Below are 20,073 nucleotides of genomic sequence, written 5' to 3'. Positions count from 1 at the left end.
ATGAACTCGAGTTGTTGGTTCCTAGAAGGGTTTGGGGACCTGATATTGTGTTGAAAGGGGTTTTTAGATATAAGTCAGAGTTGAGATCTCCAGTTATCCCTGAAAGTAGCAGCAAAGGGGTCACTAGTGTGGGAGTAAGCTGTGGAGTTTGTTAGTTGAGATGGGATAGAAGAACAGCGGATTCTCTGGGGAGATGGCTGATTTAGATGTTTTAACAGTAAGGTTACCGGTGATGGTTTACTGTGAGGTATGGACAGAAAAGGGTATTAAATGAAAGGCTTAAAGGGTGTTAACCTTGGGTTTTGAGGAGAGTTCGAGTTGACAAGGAATTTATCAATAGATGAGCAGAGTTAATTCCACCCTTAGTTAAGAGGATGAGAGATCCTGATTAGAGGGTTGTGTTAAATATTGAGGCAGGGAGATGCCTGGATATGGTACTCGGGCGGAGGTACTGGCTTTGTAACGCCCTACTTCCTTAGAGCCGTTACTAAGTGAGTTTTAAGACAAAACAGTGTGCAATGAACTCGCTAACCGAGGTTTTGAAACAAAAGTGTGACCAATTAAAAGTTAAGGCTGTAATCTTTGAAAATGCGTCGTTTCATTAAAACTTCTATTATTAAACGTTTGGGATCCCAAAATAAGGTTTGAAAACTAATTACATCTTGAAATAAGGTTACAGTTAAGAAATCATAAAATCATAGGTTATTACAGCCATTTTTCGAATAAACCCCCAACCAAAGCAGTCGGGCAGGCCAAACATGGACGCGTCGCTTCACGCTCTCCGTACTCATGGTTGGTTGACTCAGTCCTTGCTTCTACCTGCCACACGGAGCACCCGTGAGCCGAAGCCCAGCAAGAAAACCCAAATAATACATAACATATGCAATTCATATAGCTGGCATAATTCACTGACACATAGGAAAACCATCATAATAAACAAGTACGGCCATGCCGCCCCCCGAGGCCTTACCAAAGCCTGGGGTTTCGGTTCTCACCGCGGGGATAACTCATGTATCCCTTGGGTCCCACCCTGAATATAAGCATCCCATGTGCTGTGTGTTACTTTCGGCCCCACGGCCGCCCCGGCCTACGCCGTACTCGGCCCCACGACCGCCCCGGCCTACGCCGTACTCGGCCCTTGCCGTTCAATTCATCATAATCACACATATAGTACATTCAAAATAAACATTCACACACATCACGGTTCATTTAAGGTTAAGCATTTGCACATAATACAATCCGGGGCCATGCCCTACAATCACACAGTGGGGCCATGCCCTAATCTCGGGTGTTACGGTTTTCTTACCTGTATTCCGTGCTTCCCGATGCACCACGATCACGAGCACGGTCCACTAGCACGAGCCCCTCCGAAATCCTAGTCACAACACACATAAAACACTTTCAATACTAACCAAGCCTAGAACCACTTCCCGGGACCAATCCCGCACTCCCGGGACCTCTAAATCCATAAAGCAAAGTATCGGAACCATCCCCCGAGTCCCCGGGCAAAAGCCCTAAAAACTCAACTTTTGGGCTGCCAAAATGGCCTATGGCCGCGGCACTCCCCTCAAGGGCCGCGGCGCCCAGCAGCCTGACCTCCTCCTGATGCAACCTTGCGCCGCGACGCTCATATGCGAACCCAGATTTTCTGGGTTTTCTCTTGCGTTTTTCCCGAACTTAAACCCCTCCAAATCATCCCAACAATTACCTAAGCCCCAAAACCAAATTCCAAACTTCAAATAGACCATACATCAACCCATAAACATCATATCCCAACTCAATAACACAATCATACTCAAAATCCACCCATTTAATCTCAACTTAAGAAATCTAAACCCATAAACCAAAAAAATAAACCAAAGCTTGAAAAGCTTAAACCATGCATCAAATTCCTAAACCACAACAGAAATAAATCTTAAAATTGCATAGAACCTTACCTTGAATGAAGAATCCAACCTTAAGCTTCCTTGGTTCATCCCCTAAGTCCTCAAGTTTTCAGCTCCCTTCTTCTTCTTCATGCCCTAGCCTTCTGCCTCTCCTTTGTCTTCTCTTTAAATTTCAAAGCATCAAATGACTAAGTCCCCAAACCGTGTACCCCTTATACCCAACTGCAATTTACCAATTTCCCAGCCAAAAGACCATTTTACCCCTTCATCAAAACCCTTTGCTAACTACACCTCAAGGGCACTCTAGTCCTTTCTCTTATATTGCAATTCTACCATTTCTTTCACCTAACTTGTTACTCTCAGCAGTAACTAACGGTTACCCAGGTTACTAAATCTTCAATAACCATCACCCGCTAACTCTCAACTTAGCCATAAAATTCCCAAAGTACCCCTAGGCTCCTCCCGAGCCGGGCATAGAAATCTCGTTGTGACTCTTAAGTTGACTAGCTCTCTAGGACCGTCTCGGCACGTGCATCACAACAATAAGACCACACTCACGTGGTACAATTCACAGAATACAATTATCACATATATGCCCTCAGCGGGCTAAAATTACCAGTTTACCCCTATCATGCAAACGGGGTCCACATGCATATCATTTCACCTAACATGCATACTAACCACATAGTCATGCGCCTCAATGTTCAATTAGTCATATAACATGCTTTAAATCATAACCATGCATTTATCTCAAAGAATCACACATAAATCCCATTATGCCCTCCAGGCATGCTAATCAAGGCCCTTAAGCCTTATTAGCAAATTTGGGTTGTTACAACTATCCCCTCCTCATAAAAATTTCGTCCTCGAAATTTATCCAACATTTCAGTCAGTAAACCCGCAATTCTGACCATAATTTCCAAGGCCCACCGCCTTCACTCTACTTTTCAACAAGACTCTCACAAGAGTAACAATCTTGCCCCTCAAGATTTCGTCTAATAGCCATACTCTCGATAGCTTCTTGTTTACACCGCAACCCTGCAGAAACCTCAGGGTCTGCCTAGATTACAATGACCAATTCATCGTCTTATTCCTGATTCCAGAGATAATCAATGAGCGTTGTTTCATGTTGTACGTAAGTAAAAAGGCAAGACGAATCAATGAGCATTGGAGTCTGTGTAACGCCCTGGATAGCCAAGACCGTTACACTGTGTGTTTATAAAAGTGCTAGACTTTCTAATCAAGTCATTTAGTTAAAATCGTGTTACTGAAACTATAAAGGAACTAGGGTGAAAATGTTTTATTCTCATAAGTCACATTTCTCATAAAGAAACATTCCCTATTTACACGGGATCCCAAAAATATTAAAATTAAAACCATTTACAAAAGATTCAAGAATTAAATACAGTATTTGCCATATTAAGGCAAAACAGACAATTAGGGAATCCCTGTCCTGATCCACTCCTCGGCCATGGCGACCGAACAACTGGCTATGTACATTCAACCCCGCAGCTCTCCAACTCAGGATTGGTCCAACTTGCCTTTGCCTTTACTTGCACCATGTAGCACCCGTGAGCCAAGGCCCAGCAAGAAAACACAACAACAGAGCATAAGCAATCAATAGACAATCCAATATCTCATATTGCATAACATATTCTCAACCATATAGACATTCAGAATAATCAAGTATTCAGCATACTAAACACATCAACTCAAATCATACATCAATTCACAAATGATAACTATGGTTAGCGCCCTCAGGCCGCACCCTCTGTTATCCCACTGACTCCGGCCCGCTTAAACCGAGCTCAGTGAATATTAAGCTGTCCTCGGCTACCAGTAGCCAAGCCAAGCCATGTGCACAAATATTGTGTATGGAACCCTTAGGCCGCTATCACATGTCCCATGGAATAATACCATCACTGACATTATACAAATATCGGGAGCACTTAGTCCCATCACAAACATATAACCGGGTGCAGTTTTCTTACCTTTAGACTCGCTAGCTTTGTTCACTTGATTCCTTGAACACGATCCCTCTCGAGCCTTAGTTCTCACCTAATCACAACAATAGATCAAAGTCATCACCAAACCTCAAATCCAAAACCTAGCCTCGGGACCAATCCCGAGCCCCCCGGGAAGTCCTAGTTCCACCAAACAAGGTGGTGGAATCGAACCTCGAACCCTTGGTCAAAAACCCTTGTAAATAACCCTAAAATCCCTTTCTGAAGACAGGGCAGCACTACAGTGCTCTAAGGAGGGCGCTACAGCGCTACAAGTAGAACCAAAATCCCCCAGAAAGCATGGCCTAGCGCTACAGCGCCCAAAGGCTAGCGCTGTAGCGCTAGTCAGAGACAGGCAACATCTCATTTTCCCTTCCTGCGATTTCCTCGAGCCAAACTTAACCAAAACTTCTCCAAATCTTCACCAAACTCAAAAACAAGCTTATTAACACACTCCACTCATCCCAAGCATCCCAAATATTCAAAACACAAGCACATTCATCCCTAATCTCAAAATTCACCATAGTTGACCCTAAACTCAGAAACTCAACAGAAACTAGTCAAAACATCAAATTTTAAAGCTCAGAATTTATACCTTTGCTGGAAATTCGATTTCAAGTTAGCCTCTAGACCTCCTTAGCTTGTTCTTCCTCAATTCCTTGGCTTGAGTTCCCCTAAAATTTCCATCAACTTAGCATAGATACCCTTATTCAAACTAGCCAAACCTGAAACTGAAAACTCCAAAGGCTTACCTCAAGTATTGGTGTGACCCTGCTTACCCCTAGCCAACCCTTCAAGCTTAGCTTAGTATTCTTGTTACTCAGCTTAACCTAACTCCCTTCTGAGTTTTGTTCCAAGAAGAATGAAGAGAAATGGTGAGAGAACCACAAACCGACCTTTTGGAAAAATTGCTCTGTTTTCTCTCTTTTTCTTTTTCTTTCTTTTCCTTCTTTTCTTTCTTTCCACAGCCTTCTACCTTTTTCTACAATTCCCACTAAGTATAAAGCCTCAGCATACCTATGCCTTGCAAGCCAAATGACCATTATGCCCTCCCTTTTAATTTTAAACCTTCAATCCATTTAGGGGCATTTTGGTCATTTTACCCAATTCCCGCTAATTTTCTCGAGTGTCTCTAATATTTCCCTCTTAATTCCAGATACTTAATTAATCACCAATTTTATTCCTCGATGTCAAAATAGACTCCAATATACTCACTAAATTCCCATTTATACCCCCAGGCACACCCCGAGCTGGGTACAAATTCCCGCCATTACTTTTTCGCTAATCTGCTCACTAGGATCGTCTCGAATCACAGATCACAGATATATCCACATAATAATGTGGTCTCAACAATTATCACATATATATATATACAGTTATGCCCGCAACGGGCCAAAATTATGATAATGTCCTTCTAACCTAATCAGGGCCTACATGCATACTAATACACATAGTCATGCATCTCATGTATTCAAATAGTCATATAACATGCTTTAAATCATTAAATCACATATATTCCAATTATGCCCTCCTGGAACACTAATCAAGGCCCTTAAGCCCTATTAGTAAATTTGGGTCGTTACAACTATCCCCTCCTAATGAGAATTTCGTCCTCAAAATTTACCTGAATAACTCGGGATCTTGATCCTGTATCACTGTCTCAAGCTCCCAGGTTGCCTCCTCAACCTTACTATTCCTCCACAATACTTTAACAACAGGAATCATTTTATTCCGCAATACTTTATCTTTCCGATCTAAGATCTGAACTGGTTGCTCTTCATAAGCCAAATGTGTCTGTAACTCCAAGTCCTCATATCTCAACACATGAGTCACATCTGAGACGTACTTCCAGAGCATAGAAACATGGAATACGTCATGGACTCCAGACAATGATGGTGGCGAAGCTAATCTGTAAGCCACATGACCAATCCTTTCTAGGATCTCAAATGGTCCAATGAATCTAGGGCTTAGCTTGCCCTTCTTTCCAAACCTCCTCACCCCTCGCAGAGGTGAAACTCGAAGGAACACGTGGTCCCCAACTTGAAACTCCATGTCCCTACGCTTAGGATTAGCGTAGCTTTTCTGTCTGCTCTGAGAAGCGAGCATTCTAGCCCGGATCTTCTCTATAGCTTCACTTGTCCTCTGAACCATATCTGGCCCGAAATATCTACTCTCACCCATACAACATCTCATAGGGAGCCATTCCAATCATTGACTGATAACTATTGTTATACGAAAATTCAATCAACGGAAGACACTTACTCCATGAACCCTTAAAGTCAATCACACACGCTCTGAGCATATCCTCCAACACCTAAATCGTCCTCTTAGATTGTCCATCAGTCTAAGGATGAAAGGCTGTACTGAACTTCAACTGAGTCCCCAAAGCCTTCTGCAGACCACCCAAAAACTTGGAGGTGAAGATAGGATCTCGGTCTGACACTGTAGACTTAGGAACCCCATGGAGACGTACGATCTCCCTCACATACAATTCTGCATACTGATCTACAGTATATGTTGATCTCACTGGTAGAAAATGGGCTGACTTGGTGTATCTATCCACTACCACCCACACCGAGTCATGAAGCCCCACTGTCCTGGGTAAACCTCCCACAAAATCCATAGTAATGTCCTCCCATTTCCACTCAGGAATACCCAAAGGCTGAAGCAACCCTGCTGGTCGCTGATGCTCAGCTTTCACCTACTGACAGGTTAAGTATCTGGCAACGTACTCGACCACATCCTTCTTCATCTCGAGCCACCAATATAAAGTCTGTAGATCTTGATACATCTTCGTGGTACCCGGATGAAGTGAGTACAACGTCATATGAGACTCATCTAATATCTCTCATCTAATCCCCTCATTAGCTGGAACACAAATCCGTCCCTGATACCGAAGCAAACCCACTTCAGATATAGAATAGTCCTTAGCTACTCCCGCTAAGACATCCTCTCTAACCCTATGAAACTGAGCATTTGCCAACTGTCCTTCTCTGATCCGCTCTAGCAGGGTCGACCGCAGAGTAATATTGGCCAACTAACCTACAACCAACTCTATCCCTGCTCTGACCATCTCATCAGCTAACTCTCTTGAGATCTGAATAGAACTATATAACTGACCTAGACCTCTCCGGCTCAACGCATCTGCCACCACATTGGCTTTCCCCGGATGTTAAAGAATATCACAATCGTAGTCCTTTACCAACTCCAACCAACGCCTCTGTCTCATGTTCAGGTCCTTTTGTGTAAAGAAATACTTCAGACTCTTATGGTCAGTGTATACCTCGCACTTCTCCCCATAAAAATAATGTCGCCAAATTTTCAGTGCGAATACCACCGCTGCTGACTCCAAATCATGGGTAGGATACCACTACTCATACTCCTTCAGCTGTCGTGATGCATAAGCTATAGGGGCCGATATATCGGCTTACACTGATATTCTAAACCACATTTTTTGCACATTTTAAGCATACTTAAAGCTGTTTAAACCACTTTTAATGAGTAATACGAGATCCTAGCATCTGAGAGAATATTCTAGGGGGCGATATATCGGCTCCATGTGAAAAATGTCACATTATTAATTATTCTATCTAAACCTTAGGTTAAAATAAATAATATTTCTAGGAACAACTACATTAATCAAACAATATGATAAAATTAGTTTTTCTAAACTAGGCTAAACTTATAAAATCCATAACAATCTCTACGAGTTTCCAAATAATTCGTGAATTGAACCAATATCCACGAAAACTAAAAGACTACAACATAAGCTACTACCATCTAACTTAGTAAAATTATGAGGCGCTACAATTCTCCCCTAATTAAAAGAATTTTGTCCTTGAAATTTACGTACCAAAAAATTGTGGATACCGTGCTCGGATGTATTTCTCCAATTCCCACGTTGCCTCCTGTTCTGTACTATTACACCATAAGACCTTGACTATCGGAATACTCTTCGACCATAATTCCTTTACCCCCTTCTCCAGGTTACGAAATGGTCATTCCTCATAACTTAGGTCATTTAGAAGTGCTAACGTATCGTACTTGAGAACGTGGGATGGGTCTGACACATATCTACGCAACATCGAGATGTGAAACACATTGTGGTTGTCTGCTAGAGCTGGCGGTAGGGCTAATCTATATGTTACTGGTCCTACCTTGTCCAATATCTCAAAATTACCTATGTACCGGGGATAAAGTTTGCCTTTCTTCTTGAACCACTTCACTCATTTCATTGCAGATATCCGTAAGAAGACTTGATATCCGACCTTGAATTCAACATCTCGTCGCTTGGCATCCGCATAACTCTTTTTTCGACTTTGAGCAGTGACCATACGCTTTCTAATTTGTTCCACTGTGTCTTGAGGCTCTCTAACAATCTCGGGTCCAAGAAGTTGTCTTTCCCCTATCTCGTCCCAATGTAACGGCGACCGATAGTTCCTTCCATAAAGTAGCTCATAGGGCGCCATACCAATCATTGTCTAGTAGATATTATTGTAGGAGAACTCTATAAGTTGTAAATACATACTCCATGATCCTCCAAAGTATAGTACACAAGTGTGCAACATATCTTCTAAAATCTGTATGGTACGCTCAGACTGTCTGTTGGTCTAAGGATGAAATGTCGTACTGAGACTTAGCTTAGTACCCAAGGCTTGCTGCAAGCTTCCCCAAAATGTCGATGTGAACACCGAACCCCTATCAAATACTATGGTCTTAGGGATTCCATGTTGTCGTACAGTTTCTCAAACAAAAATGTCTACGTACTAGTCCATAGTGTACATAGTCTTGATTGGGAGGAAGTGAGCTGACTTTGTGAGTCTATCCACCACGACCTAAGCCGAGTTGTGCTACTTACTTGTCCATGGTAGTCCTGTCACGAAGTCCATGGCTATGTCTTTCCATTTCCATTTCAGAATATTTGTGTAATTGTATGTATTTCTTTTTTGTTTTATGTCAATTTTTTCAAATGATATTTAGTTTTAAATTAGGTTAACACTAGAGTAACCTATTAAATTTGTTTCAGATTACGTTACCATCAGAGGTACCAGGTTATGTTTTGATGCGGTATGTTGAAAACCATATAAAAAAAAGTAACCTAATGTTGACGCGGTTTTTAACCAACAATGTATTTTAGAAATTATAAGATTGACTAGTGCTTAAGAATAAACCGAAATATGAAATAAATTCAAAAGAACACAAATCCTTTTACATGGTTCAGTGGTTAAAATCCACCTAGTCCACGAGTCTATATTATTGCTGTTTCTCTCTCTATTTTGGCAGAGTTTTAGTATTACATCATAATCATCCCTTTCCCTTTCCAATATTCTCAACATTTATAGAGAAATTCCATGGACGGGTTTGGGTAACCGCGTGAGTCAATCACGGATTTACATATTTATTACATTTAACACAAACAATTCCCATTTATACTGGGATATGAGTTGATTATAAAATAAATTGGCTCCTAATATCTAGGACATTAAATATGACAGGCTGGTCATAAATAATCGTATAAAAGTTCCCAAGTATTTAGGGATCCGTGGGTACGCAATATATTTGAATTGTCATGAGCTGGATATCTCTCCGAGCTCGTACTTTGGCAACCATTTGAATATCATGAGCTCGTGCTTCACAACCTTCATGTCTGTAGCTGAGGTTAAACCCAGAACGGCTAACACGACACGTGCCCATGTGAAACTGGAGTTGCTTACGTCGATAATAAACATATATCTTTTCCTTGGTAATTTCTCCATATATTTATTTTCCAGCTCTACCTGAGCTGAGTGAAGGACTCGCGATGTTATTAGGGTACAATATTTGCCCCCCAAGTCCCTGCTCATGGTTCATGCCATCACCTTCTGACCTACATAGTAGGGCCTTTTAGACTTTTGTTGCATTAAACCATGCCTGCCTGCTTCTCAAGTACTGGACACGTGGTATACCACAATTGGCGTCTGTTCGGGTTTCGAGGCCTACAATAATTGTCTTGTCACCTTTTTTCTGCTGTTTTTTCTTTTTAACCATGGCCTTTGGATCTTGTACTAACAAAATCAGATGGCTCAAATTACTTTATGTCATTTACGTATAAATAGGGTAGGCAATTTTCAAGTTTCACCACTTTTCATTTGAAATTTTTCTGTATTCCCTCTCTTCTGTATCCCCGAACCCTTCTTCTTTCTCAGAAAAACCCAAAAACCATTTGTTGCACCCAGTTACTTAGGATTCTTTCAGGAACTTTCCCCTGTAAAGTCCATTTCTTTTCATCTAAGAACATACTATAAGTGCCTCGTCTTTTGGTTTTGAAGAAAATTTTCTTCTATTGTTCTTTTCTTTGTTCTTCACCATGCTCACCCGCACTTCACAGTAGTCAATATTAGGTTATCCCCTAGATGTTTTTAGCAAACAGGCTTCAACTTAGATTTAATGAGTAGGTCCTAAAATATATTTAGAACTATGACATTCATAAAACTGGGTAATTTCTGGGTAATGTTGGGTAATCCATGGCGAATTTAGGAAATACCCATTGGGGATATAGAAGATGAAAAGATTTTACGGTCCAAACCAGGTTGCTTAGGGGTCACGTTTCTTGGGTGGTTTTACACTAAACCGCCTCCCAACGAAAGTAGTGGCCTGATATTCTGAAACACGGATCCCTAAATATCAGGGGTCTGTTAGGAAACCGAGGTGCGTAACTTAGGGTAGTGCGTGACATCACATGATGGGACCGAGGCTAACTCAGCTTGTACATCTAAACTAAAACATTCCCCTCCATACTTTCGAACTATAACCTTTAAAACCTCTTAGGTCGCCCACTAATTAGGTCATTCCATTCTTTAGGCAATCTGATGGCTCCCAAGAAGAATGCACCCAAGAAGAATGCATCTAGTTCTTCTGCTCAGCAAAAGAACAAAGGGAAGGTGGTCTCCCCTGAGTCTCCTATTCCCCACTTCAGTCCAGTGGTGGAGAAAGAGGTGGTGGAAGACCCCAACGCCTTCTTCGAGGCGGAAAGAATCATATCCAAGATCACTACTCAAGGGAGGGTGAACAAGATTATGCTGAGCCACAATATTGAGGTCGGGGCCGGAGTTCTCATCGCCCGACCTACTTTCAAAGGGAAAAGGAGCTGCTCCTCTCTCCAGGACGATTTTGCGGCCTGGAGTGAAGAACACTTGAAGGCAGGTCGCTTCCTTCCCTTGGACCAATACTTCGCAGATTTTCTGAATTTCGTGAAGTTGGCTCCATTTCAGCTCCCCCCAAATTCTTATAGGCTTTTGGCGGGGATGAAATACCTGTTTTTGAAGCATGAGTGGGAGGTCCCCACTCCGGCAGATATATTATATTTCTTTTGCCTCAAAGTCAGCTCGAAACAAAGAGGTCGAGGTGACGGGTTCTACTACCTTGCCAAGTTCTCCAATTCTGCTCCGGTCATCAAGCTCCCAAGCCACCCCAATGACTATAAAGACTTTTTCTTTATGTCGAACGAGTTCCAAAATTGTGAACACAGATACTTCAACAGTCCTCGTAAGTTTTTTATGCTCTGATCTCAGCTCGTGAAACTTTATTCTTTCCAAGATATTTCCCTTATACATGTATTAACTGAGTTTATTATTCGTCTAGCCATATTTTCGAGGACGATGAAGTCCGTGACCCTTGGGTTTCAGTACGAGAAGTTGTTTGGGCTGCCCCCCAGTGAGAAGAACTGCTGCCAGATCGTGAATGACGTCACGATGGTGGCGTGCCAGGTTATTGGCGAAGGCCAGACGTTGGCCTTAACGACCCGGGCTACTCTCCCAGTAATCCATGAGCTCCCACCCTCTAAAGAAGAGGCCTTGCCGGCCATTGAAGGCGAGGATGAGGTGCCTCTTGTGCGAAAGAGGCGGGTTCCTAAGGCTGTTCAAAAACCCAATTTAGAGCGAGCTGCATCAGGGGCAGCAGCCAGCCCCTCCAGCCAAGGTAACCCATATCCTTATAGGGAACTAGATAGGGTTGTTTCCAATTTTAACTTAGTTAGATTTAACGCAAATTAGCTCATCCATCATCATCCTAACAACCCAGACCATAATATCACCGTGCTCCAGTGTGTAGACAACTTGGTGGTGCGTCATGACAATAGTTATCCTAAGGGCACCATTGTTGTTGATAATACCTTAAATTTTAGGTCTGCCATCTTTGAGGGGTACGGGACCAACTGTAAGACCTAGCCTTCTCTGCTCCAGGGCGCCTATGCCCCTGGATTTATGCAGTACGTAGATGAGTCCAGCCCCGAGGTAGAACCAGAGCCTGAACCTCCTAGGATCCAAGAAATACTAGTCATAGACTCTCCTTCTCCTCTAGTAGCCCCAAGGTCGAAGGTTGTGATAATAGACTCCTCCCCCAGCCCGGAGGGTAGGATCTTTATTTATTTTCTTTCTGTGTGTTTTTTACTTTATTTGAGAACTAATCCCCTCTTGTTCTTTTCAGGTGAAGAGATGGAACAAACCGAAGCTCCTGACCTCCGTACCGCTTTCCAAGCCAGGCCCTGTTGTGAAGAGGCCCAATACTAGTAGATCCCCAGGATCTAGAGAAAATTCCTGAAGCCTTTCGGGGAATCCTTTATGAGACGGGGAGCCACATGGTGGGGCAGGACTATAAGGCCAGCTTGAGGGACTTGAGGACTATCGAGGAGCGGAGCCCGGAGAACGTCTAGGAGTCAGCCTTGGGGATGAAACTTCCCGTAAGTTATCCTTCCTTGGTGACATCTTTGTTTTTATCGTGTCTAAGGATATATATGACTTGCCTTGTTATTTTGCAGTCTACCCTAGCTCAATATCGCAATATAGCCTGGGCTAGGGCTAGTTTCGATGAGCTCTAGGCAAAAATAAATGCTACCAAGACTGCCCTGACAATGACTCAAGAGGACGAGTAGGGTGCCAAAGCTGCCTTTGCGGCTGCTCAAAAGTGCGAATATGATGTCAAGTTTGCCCTCGCCTCGTCTCAAGAAAGCAAGGAGGCTGCAAAGATTTCCTTGGTTGCTCTCCAAACTCAAACTGCACAACTCCAGGCCGAGGTTTATGAAGCCAAAGAAAAACTGCTCGTAGCCGAGGCTGCAGTCAAAGTGGAGAAGGCGGCCTCCTTGTCGTCCATGGAAGATATGTTATACCATTGCTGGGCCTTTAACCAGGATGGGTACTTTTCTTTCATGTCTCCCGCGTTGTGGGATCCGTACCTTGAAAAATTCAAGGCTCGGATCTTGCTAGAATCGTCAGAAACGAGGGATGCTTCTGTTGCGAGCAAGCAGAAAGGCGAGGAGCACTACAACAAATATGAGTAAATATTACGATAAAATATAACATAATTTTTAAAATGTTATTGTTGAATAAGTAAATGAAAACACGGAGTAAACAGCAAATGAAATTCAGGCGCCAAATAAAATAGTAATATGGCGCCTTTACTTCGTCCCCTCCTTTTAATTCACATTCTGATTATATAAAATCAGAAAAAAAAGCTCTCTTTCTGAAATGGAACCTCTCTGCCCTAACCGTTCTGACTCTCTCTCGATCTCTTTTCTCTCTGTTCTTCTCCCTCTATTTCTTTCACATGGTCGACGGGTGAATGGAAGTGTGCAGGGGCTTCTCTCGGAAACTAGCTTTGGAGAGGGACAGTGCGATGACATCATTCTTCAACGGTAACTCTCTCTCGCTCTATCTTTCTCTCTGAGCTACTCTATCGTTCAATCTTTCTTTCTTTCTCTTTGTTTATTGCAGGTGTGTAACAAGGTGGTGGAGGCCCACGGCTTGGGTCGTGTGACAGGGAGGCATGACTCGTGGGTCTACGGCGTGGCTCGCTCATGGGTGCGACGGTGCTTGCGACGGTGGTTTATTCGACGGGTTTGACTTTAGTGAGGTTATTCTACAACATTTATGGGTTTGATAATTGTTTTGAGTTTCCAAACTCATGTTATGCTTAGGCACAGTATGATGCCTCCTTTCCCACATTTTAGTTTTCATAAAGTACAATTACTAAGTACCTGTGATAGTTTATTTATAATGTCTTATTGATACATGATTTGAATTTTTACTTGTGCACCGAAGATTCTTTTTGTTGCACTTGTAAGTTATTGTTTTGATGAGCCACATTGTGCTGAGTGTTAGCTGGGATATAGGAATTGGCCAGCATGTGAAGGATGTCTGGGATATAGGAATCTTACTTTTTGTTTGAATAAGTATATATGCTTAGATGAGATTATATATTAACAAAAAAATTTAATGTCTATTTGCAATCATAGAAAAAATGGGTTCTTGCAGTACTATAAGAAGAGCAAGAAATGTAAAGATTCATTTATTATGTTCTTGTGCAATTTGGTCTTTCCGTGTCAGAATTTAGCTCCTGTTCAGTATACAAGAAAGCAAGGTAATTAGCATGCTCTTTGGCTTTATCCTTTTTTGGTTGTAGGTGATTTGCCTGTTGTGATTTCATGCGCTAGTGTAGCTCTAGCAGATGCAGGGATAATGATGTATGACCTTGTAACTTCAGTTTCAGTGGTAAGTATCTTGCTCAGTGTTTTTTCCTTACTTTCTATTAAGTGTTCATAAAAGATATCATGTCACCCTCTTTGGGCATTCTCAAGCCATCTGTATCTTGTTTTAGTCCAAGTTAGCCTTCTACCATCTTTTCAAAAGGGTGGCTTGCATACATAACCTGTAAGAGATATGAGGTTTTTATAAATGTGTTGTTATAAGAAGGTCAAATTTATGTGATTGGTGATCATTTTTCATGTTTTGCAGTATTGGCTTGTCAGCAAATATTGCTCATCTTTTAACCCAATTTTGAGGAAAAGTTGTTATTTTTTTCTTCATGCTTTAGTTTGCTAGTATTTTTGTCCATTTAGCTGAGCAAGAATACAAGAAAGAGCAAAGAGCTTTTATGTGTTAAGAGAGAAACTTTTGAGAGCACAAATGTTGTGAAAGTGTTGGTTCTTGCTGCGTGTTGAAGAACCTGTTTGAAAATTTCTTGTTCATAACAGTTTGTTTAATTGTTTGAGTGTTAGTTTGAGATAAGTTTTATTATTTGTTCTAAGGTGTCATTACAGGTGCTGCATTGTCCTTTTCAATGTTTGTTGTTGGTCTGCTGCTTTCATCTAATCCTGATGCCACGGGAGACCTGGTGCAGGTTCCAAGCATGCTGTTTCAAGGTTCTTTGCTTCTTGGGCTCATCAGTAGAGCCACTCTTGGTTATGCGTATGTCCCTGTTTTCTTTTTCAATCTTCATTATGCCAAAATAATAGTTTGTTTATTATTCAAAAGAGATCTTAATGAGAGCCTGCTAAGTCTTATTTCATCTTTCGGTGATGTTGTAATTTAAATTAAAGTCCCTGTTATTTGTCTATTATCACATTTATGATTAAACTTATACCATTATTCTTAGGCATCATCTTTGGGTATTCTGTTTTTTATATTGGTTTTAGATTTAGAGTTTTTGTGTTTTATGTTTCTGTATATAGTTTGTTTGTTTATCCTAGTTGTGTTTACTGTTTACAACATGCTATACATGCTGATAGTTTTGGGAATTTTGTTTCTGATAGTGGTGTGCTATGCAGCCTAGTTTTGTTTCTGGTTTGTCTTCTCCTGTATCATTGGCTTAGTAATATAATCCATTTTGTATTCTTTGGTTTGAGACACTATAAGCATAAAAAATAAAGTATTCAGATTGAGTTTTTTTGTTCTTCAGAATGAGTGGTTTGCTTGATTGGAGAGTAATAGATGGCACGTGAGGTGGAAAGCCCCTATGTTTTGACTCAATCCTCATTTCAGATGCCCATTCCTCTCTTCTCGACACCGTTCGGTATTGAAAATTACCAAGTTTTAATATTTATATTGGCTCTCTTTATAAACTCAGTATGTTTTGAATTTGTGTATGAGTTTTTATGAAGCTTGAATCTGTGTTTTCCTTTCTATTTGAATTGGAAAATAATTTTCAACATGGCAAGCAACTTTGTTTAAAACTGTACTACTACAGGTGTGTACATGATGTAATTGTTTCTTCATTTCCTTTGTGTCTTGTTCTTCAAATAGTTTTAAATATATGTGTTTACTTTCTTTACTTCAGTAGGTAGGATCATTTATAAATTTTTTTAATTTTCTTTTTGTTCCTTTTTTGAGGATATGCTCTTGCTGCTCTTCTCTTATTACTTTGTGTGTGTTTCAATCATAAAAATATTGTTTTGTCTTTGAAAAAACTAGTATAAATGAAAGGAGACAAAAACGAAGTTGTTTGAAAAAACTAGTATAAATGAAAGGAGACAAAAACTAGTATAAATCTGGGTCTGTCTTTTGTTCTGGTACTTCTGTTTCACAAGCTCAATAAATCTTCTTGCTCCTTTTAGTAAAATTTTTGTGTTTCATGGTTCCATTGTTTGCCTGAATTCTTATTTATACGTATACTTGAATCAGTGAGGCAGCAGTATAAAAAAACTCATGACTTGTTGTCTTCTCAGTATTCTTATGAGCTTCTTCTGCAATTTCTGCATAAGTCTCAATCTACCACTGTACTTGGTATTATCAATGAGCATATCAACTTTCAAGGTACATGTTTCTTCTTTTACTGCTTATGTAAAAATGCTTCCTTTATTTTTATATGATGTGTAATGTATGCATGTGTACTGGTTTGCAGTTTCTCCTGGACAGCCCAACTCAATTTCTGATGATGCGGAGGCTGTTACATTGACTGGCAGCAGCCAGGATGTAGTCAGTCAGATTAATCAGAAGGAAATACATTGGGGGGTGAGTCAACAAAGTTATCATGTTTCAATCGGGTTTGCTTTTTTCTGTTACCCCCTCTTTGTGCTCTGAGTATTACACTTATGATCCATTGATTCATGTTGGTATGTTGAAGTTAAAATGGAATCTAAATGGCTTTTATTCATTCCTTTTTCATTTGTCTTCTGATCTCAGTATTTATCACATGTTTTTCCCTTTTTCATTTTCATTCAAAATTATTTAGGAATGATAAGCATCATTCTTCTTTTCAAAATTAATTATTTAAAACTTGGTCAACCTACAGAGAGTTATTTAGTAGCCTAAAAGAGGTTTTTTTTTTCTTTCTATATGACAGTTTCCCATATATGTTTGTTAGTAATAGGAAATTTAAGTAGTTGCCATATTTTTATAGTTGCTGTAAGATATGAGGATGCATATTTTTAGCTTTTGTATAGCTTGAGGAACATAGTTTATGTATATTGGTTTTGTGTGAATGTGACTATTCTCGATAGTTTATATAGATCTATTTATGATGGAATATGTTGTTTCCAGTTTTAATTCTCTCTGCCAATCAAAGTCTTTCAGAGGGATTTAGTCTTAGTGTTTGCATACCTATGATGTTTATTCTAGCAAAAAAAAGGGAAATCTACCACTGTTTTTGTAATGTTAACTTTTGATCTAGGTTATTTGATTAATCTTTTATTTTGTTGCTTCAGTTCAGTAGAGGTTGAGCAGTTTATACTTGATGACTTGAGAAACCGTGTACAGCTGAGCAGTGTTGCTCTGCCATCCGTTAGTTTTTATATATTTATCAATGCACATAATGGGTATTGTCTTCGATTTTTTTTCGGTTCAACATTATCTTTCTGTTTTAGTAAAAAAAAATTTCTCAATTTCTTATCTTCCTGTTTATCTTTTTCTAGTTTAAACTGTTCAACTATACCCCCTGACGGGTCATTGGTTGCTGCTGGATTTTCAGATTCATCGCTGAAGGTTTGTTCTTGATTACATTTTCGTTGCATGTGACATGTCAATTTTTTGTGTTTTCTACTAAATTTGGTACACATTGTGCAGATTTGGGATATGGCAAAGCTTGGGCAACAGGCTGTTGGTTGTAAGTCAGTCCTCTGTTTCTACTGTGTTGAGATATTCTTGTACATAAATCAAAGTTAAAAAAAAGATATGCACATGTTTTACAGTGTATAAATTAGTCTAGGATATATAGACACACAATTTAAGCCTTCATAAATTGCTAGGTTTTTTCGGCTGTAAGTGCAACAAACATTTGGTTAAAAAATTGCTGGCAGTCATGGAGTTAAAAGCTAGTTAAGGATGGTAATATCTCTTTAGGTTTATTAAAGCTATGTTAGTTTGTTGACATGTATGTTTTGTTTGCTCTGTATTCTGTATTTTGGTCAAATCATATCTTATTTTTAAAATACTGCTGCTATCAGCTGTTTTGCAGGGTGACGATGATGCAAATCCAAATGAGTTTGGTTTAAATGGTGGAAAAAGACCCTATACCTTATTTCAGGGGCACTCAGGACCAGTTTATTCAGCTTCTTTTAGTCCTGTGGGAGATTTTATACTTTCCTCTTCAGCCGATTCAACAAGTACAGTCATCTATTCTCTCTCCCTCTTTCCCTCTTTGTTTTGTTTATGAAAGAATCACATTGTTTTCGTGCAGTTCGGTTATGGAGCACTGAACTAAATGCAAATCTTGTTTGCTACAAGGGTCATAATTACCCAGTATGGGATGTACAGGTATATCTCATAATTTTCAGTTGTAAATTGTTCATATTAGCAGTTCTTTTGCATCTCTGCTGTTGATTTGACATGAAATGAGTGGCCAATATATATATGTGTGTGTGTGTGCATTCTCCTTTTTAGTTTCCTTTCTTGGCCACTTAAACATTTGCCCTCTATTTGGAATTTGGATTCTAGGATGGAAAAAAGAAAATCCAAAAGATTTTTTTTCTCTCTTGTTTGGATTCAAATAAAAATTGAGATTTTTTTTCTCTCTTGTTTGGATGCAATTTTCTAAAATTTATAACTTTTATAAATATATTCAATAAGGTGTTATAGAATTTTAGATTTTCCTCTACTTTACTTTTTTTTTCTCTCAAAAAGAATTTGCTTCTTTAAATTCAAGTTAAAAAAAAAGCGATATTAGGGGTATTGGTTTTACTTTTGTACCTATTCAATTACTTGTGTTATTACTATTTTCTGCCATACAATTGTTTTGACTTCTTTACTTTGTCTCTTCTCTTTCCCTTCACCACATTAAATAATGGTCATCTTTCCTTAGTAATGATTTTAATGTTATATATTAACTTCTTTGGTTATGAATTCTCGGAGCAGTATAGTCCTGTAGGACACTATTTCGCTAGTGCATCACACGACCGGACAGCAAGGATATGGTCTATGGAAAGAATACAACCTTTGCGAATAATCGCAGGGCATTTATCTGATGTTGATGTTAGTTTCTCTCTGACTTTATTACGTGTTATAAAAGGGAACTAGTATTGCTTTGATGTTATTTATATTGTTGAACAACAACAACCTTAATCCAGAAGAGTGCTTTAATGTTGTCTAAACTTACTGATCTAGTCTAGTTCTTATACACTAATTCTGATTGAGGTTTCATTTATCATTATCAGTGTGTGCAATGGCATGCCTATCTCATTTCCCTTGTATTGAAGCATTTATCTATCTCATTACAACATTTCATGTTTAAGGTGTAAAATTTGAGCCTCTCTCTGTCATTTTAGATTTTCTCTAGAAATCCAAGTGTCATCTTTTTTTTCTGCAATTTTGGGTAAAATCTGAATCTGAATCTCATATTATAATTGTAGCTCTCTCTATAAAATTGTCTACTATATTCATATCTATGTTAATGAAGCAACTAGTAAATTGTTGAAACAATAAATTGCTGCTAGCGTAAATTGTTGAAACATTCTCTATGCCTCAATCTCTTTTTGCTATGTAATCTCCTTTGCTTATGAGTAATTTTATTGATTTGATTTATCAATTTTGAAAAACTAATTATTATAATAGTATAACTTGTAGCTTTTCTGCTGTCATGATAAATTTTTCAAAGGATCATTAAGTGTTGACTGCTTAGGATACTTTTTGTACTCACCTTTGATGGCACTTGATCATTAAAATATTCCCTAGAAAGATTCAAAAGATCATTAAAATGTGGTACCTGTTAGGCCAATTTTTATAGCTACTAACTGTTTTGGTTAGTTAGTTGTTCATTGTAACTAATTATTGTTATTTTGTAGATTAGTTACTTTATTAGTTTTGGTCTTTTCTGTATATATACTCTTTTGTATCATTACTTCATTAATGAGAATTGATTCTATTCATTCAGTCACTAAGTTTCCTTACAGTACCTACCACCAATGAGGAAAAAAAAAGATTTACTAAATTGTTATTTTGGTA

The 20,073-nt window shown here is 39.5% G+C and overlaps 1 protein-coding gene across 1 annotated transcript; it reads left to right on the top strand.

The window, feature by feature from the left end:
- Window positions 1–17,289: 17,289 nt before the first annotated feature.
- On the top strand, window positions 17,290–19,149 carry LOC133777641 (transcription initiation factor TFIID subunit 5-like). Its single transcript, XM_062217326.1, has 6 exons — window positions 17,290–17,453; window positions 17,550–17,619; window positions 17,701–17,740; window positions 18,081–18,239; window positions 18,314–18,390; window positions 18,988–19,149. Exons 1-6 carry the CDS (start codon window positions 17,290–17,292, stop codon window positions 19,147–19,149), a joined length of 672 nt encoding a protein of 223 aa, XP_062073310.1.
- The last annotated feature ends 924 nt before the right edge of the window (window positions 19,150–20,073 follow it).

Source organism: Humulus lupulus, chromosome 5 (genome assembly GCF_963169125.1).
Source record: "Humulus lupulus chromosome 5, drHumLupu1.1, whole genome shotgun sequence".
In the NCBI taxonomy this organism is placed as follows: domain Eukaryota; kingdom Viridiplantae; phylum Streptophyta; class Magnoliopsida; order Rosales; family Cannabaceae; genus Humulus; species Humulus lupulus.
This window is presented reverse-complemented; position numbering and strand designations above follow the sequence as displayed.

Coding starts and splice junctions, on each gene's coding strand:
- LOC133777641 (XM_062217326.1), top strand. CDS start 17,290: ATGTTAACTTTTGATCTAGGTTATTTGATTAATCTTTTATTTTGTTGC. Junction 18,240..18,313: donor CTCTTCAGCCGATTCAACAA/GTACAGTCATCT, acceptor GTTTTCGTGCAG/TTCGGTTATGGAGCACTGAA. Junction 18,391..18,987: donor ACCCAGTATGGGATGTACAG/GTATATCTCATA, acceptor TTCTCGGAGCAG/TATAGTCCTGTAGGACACTA.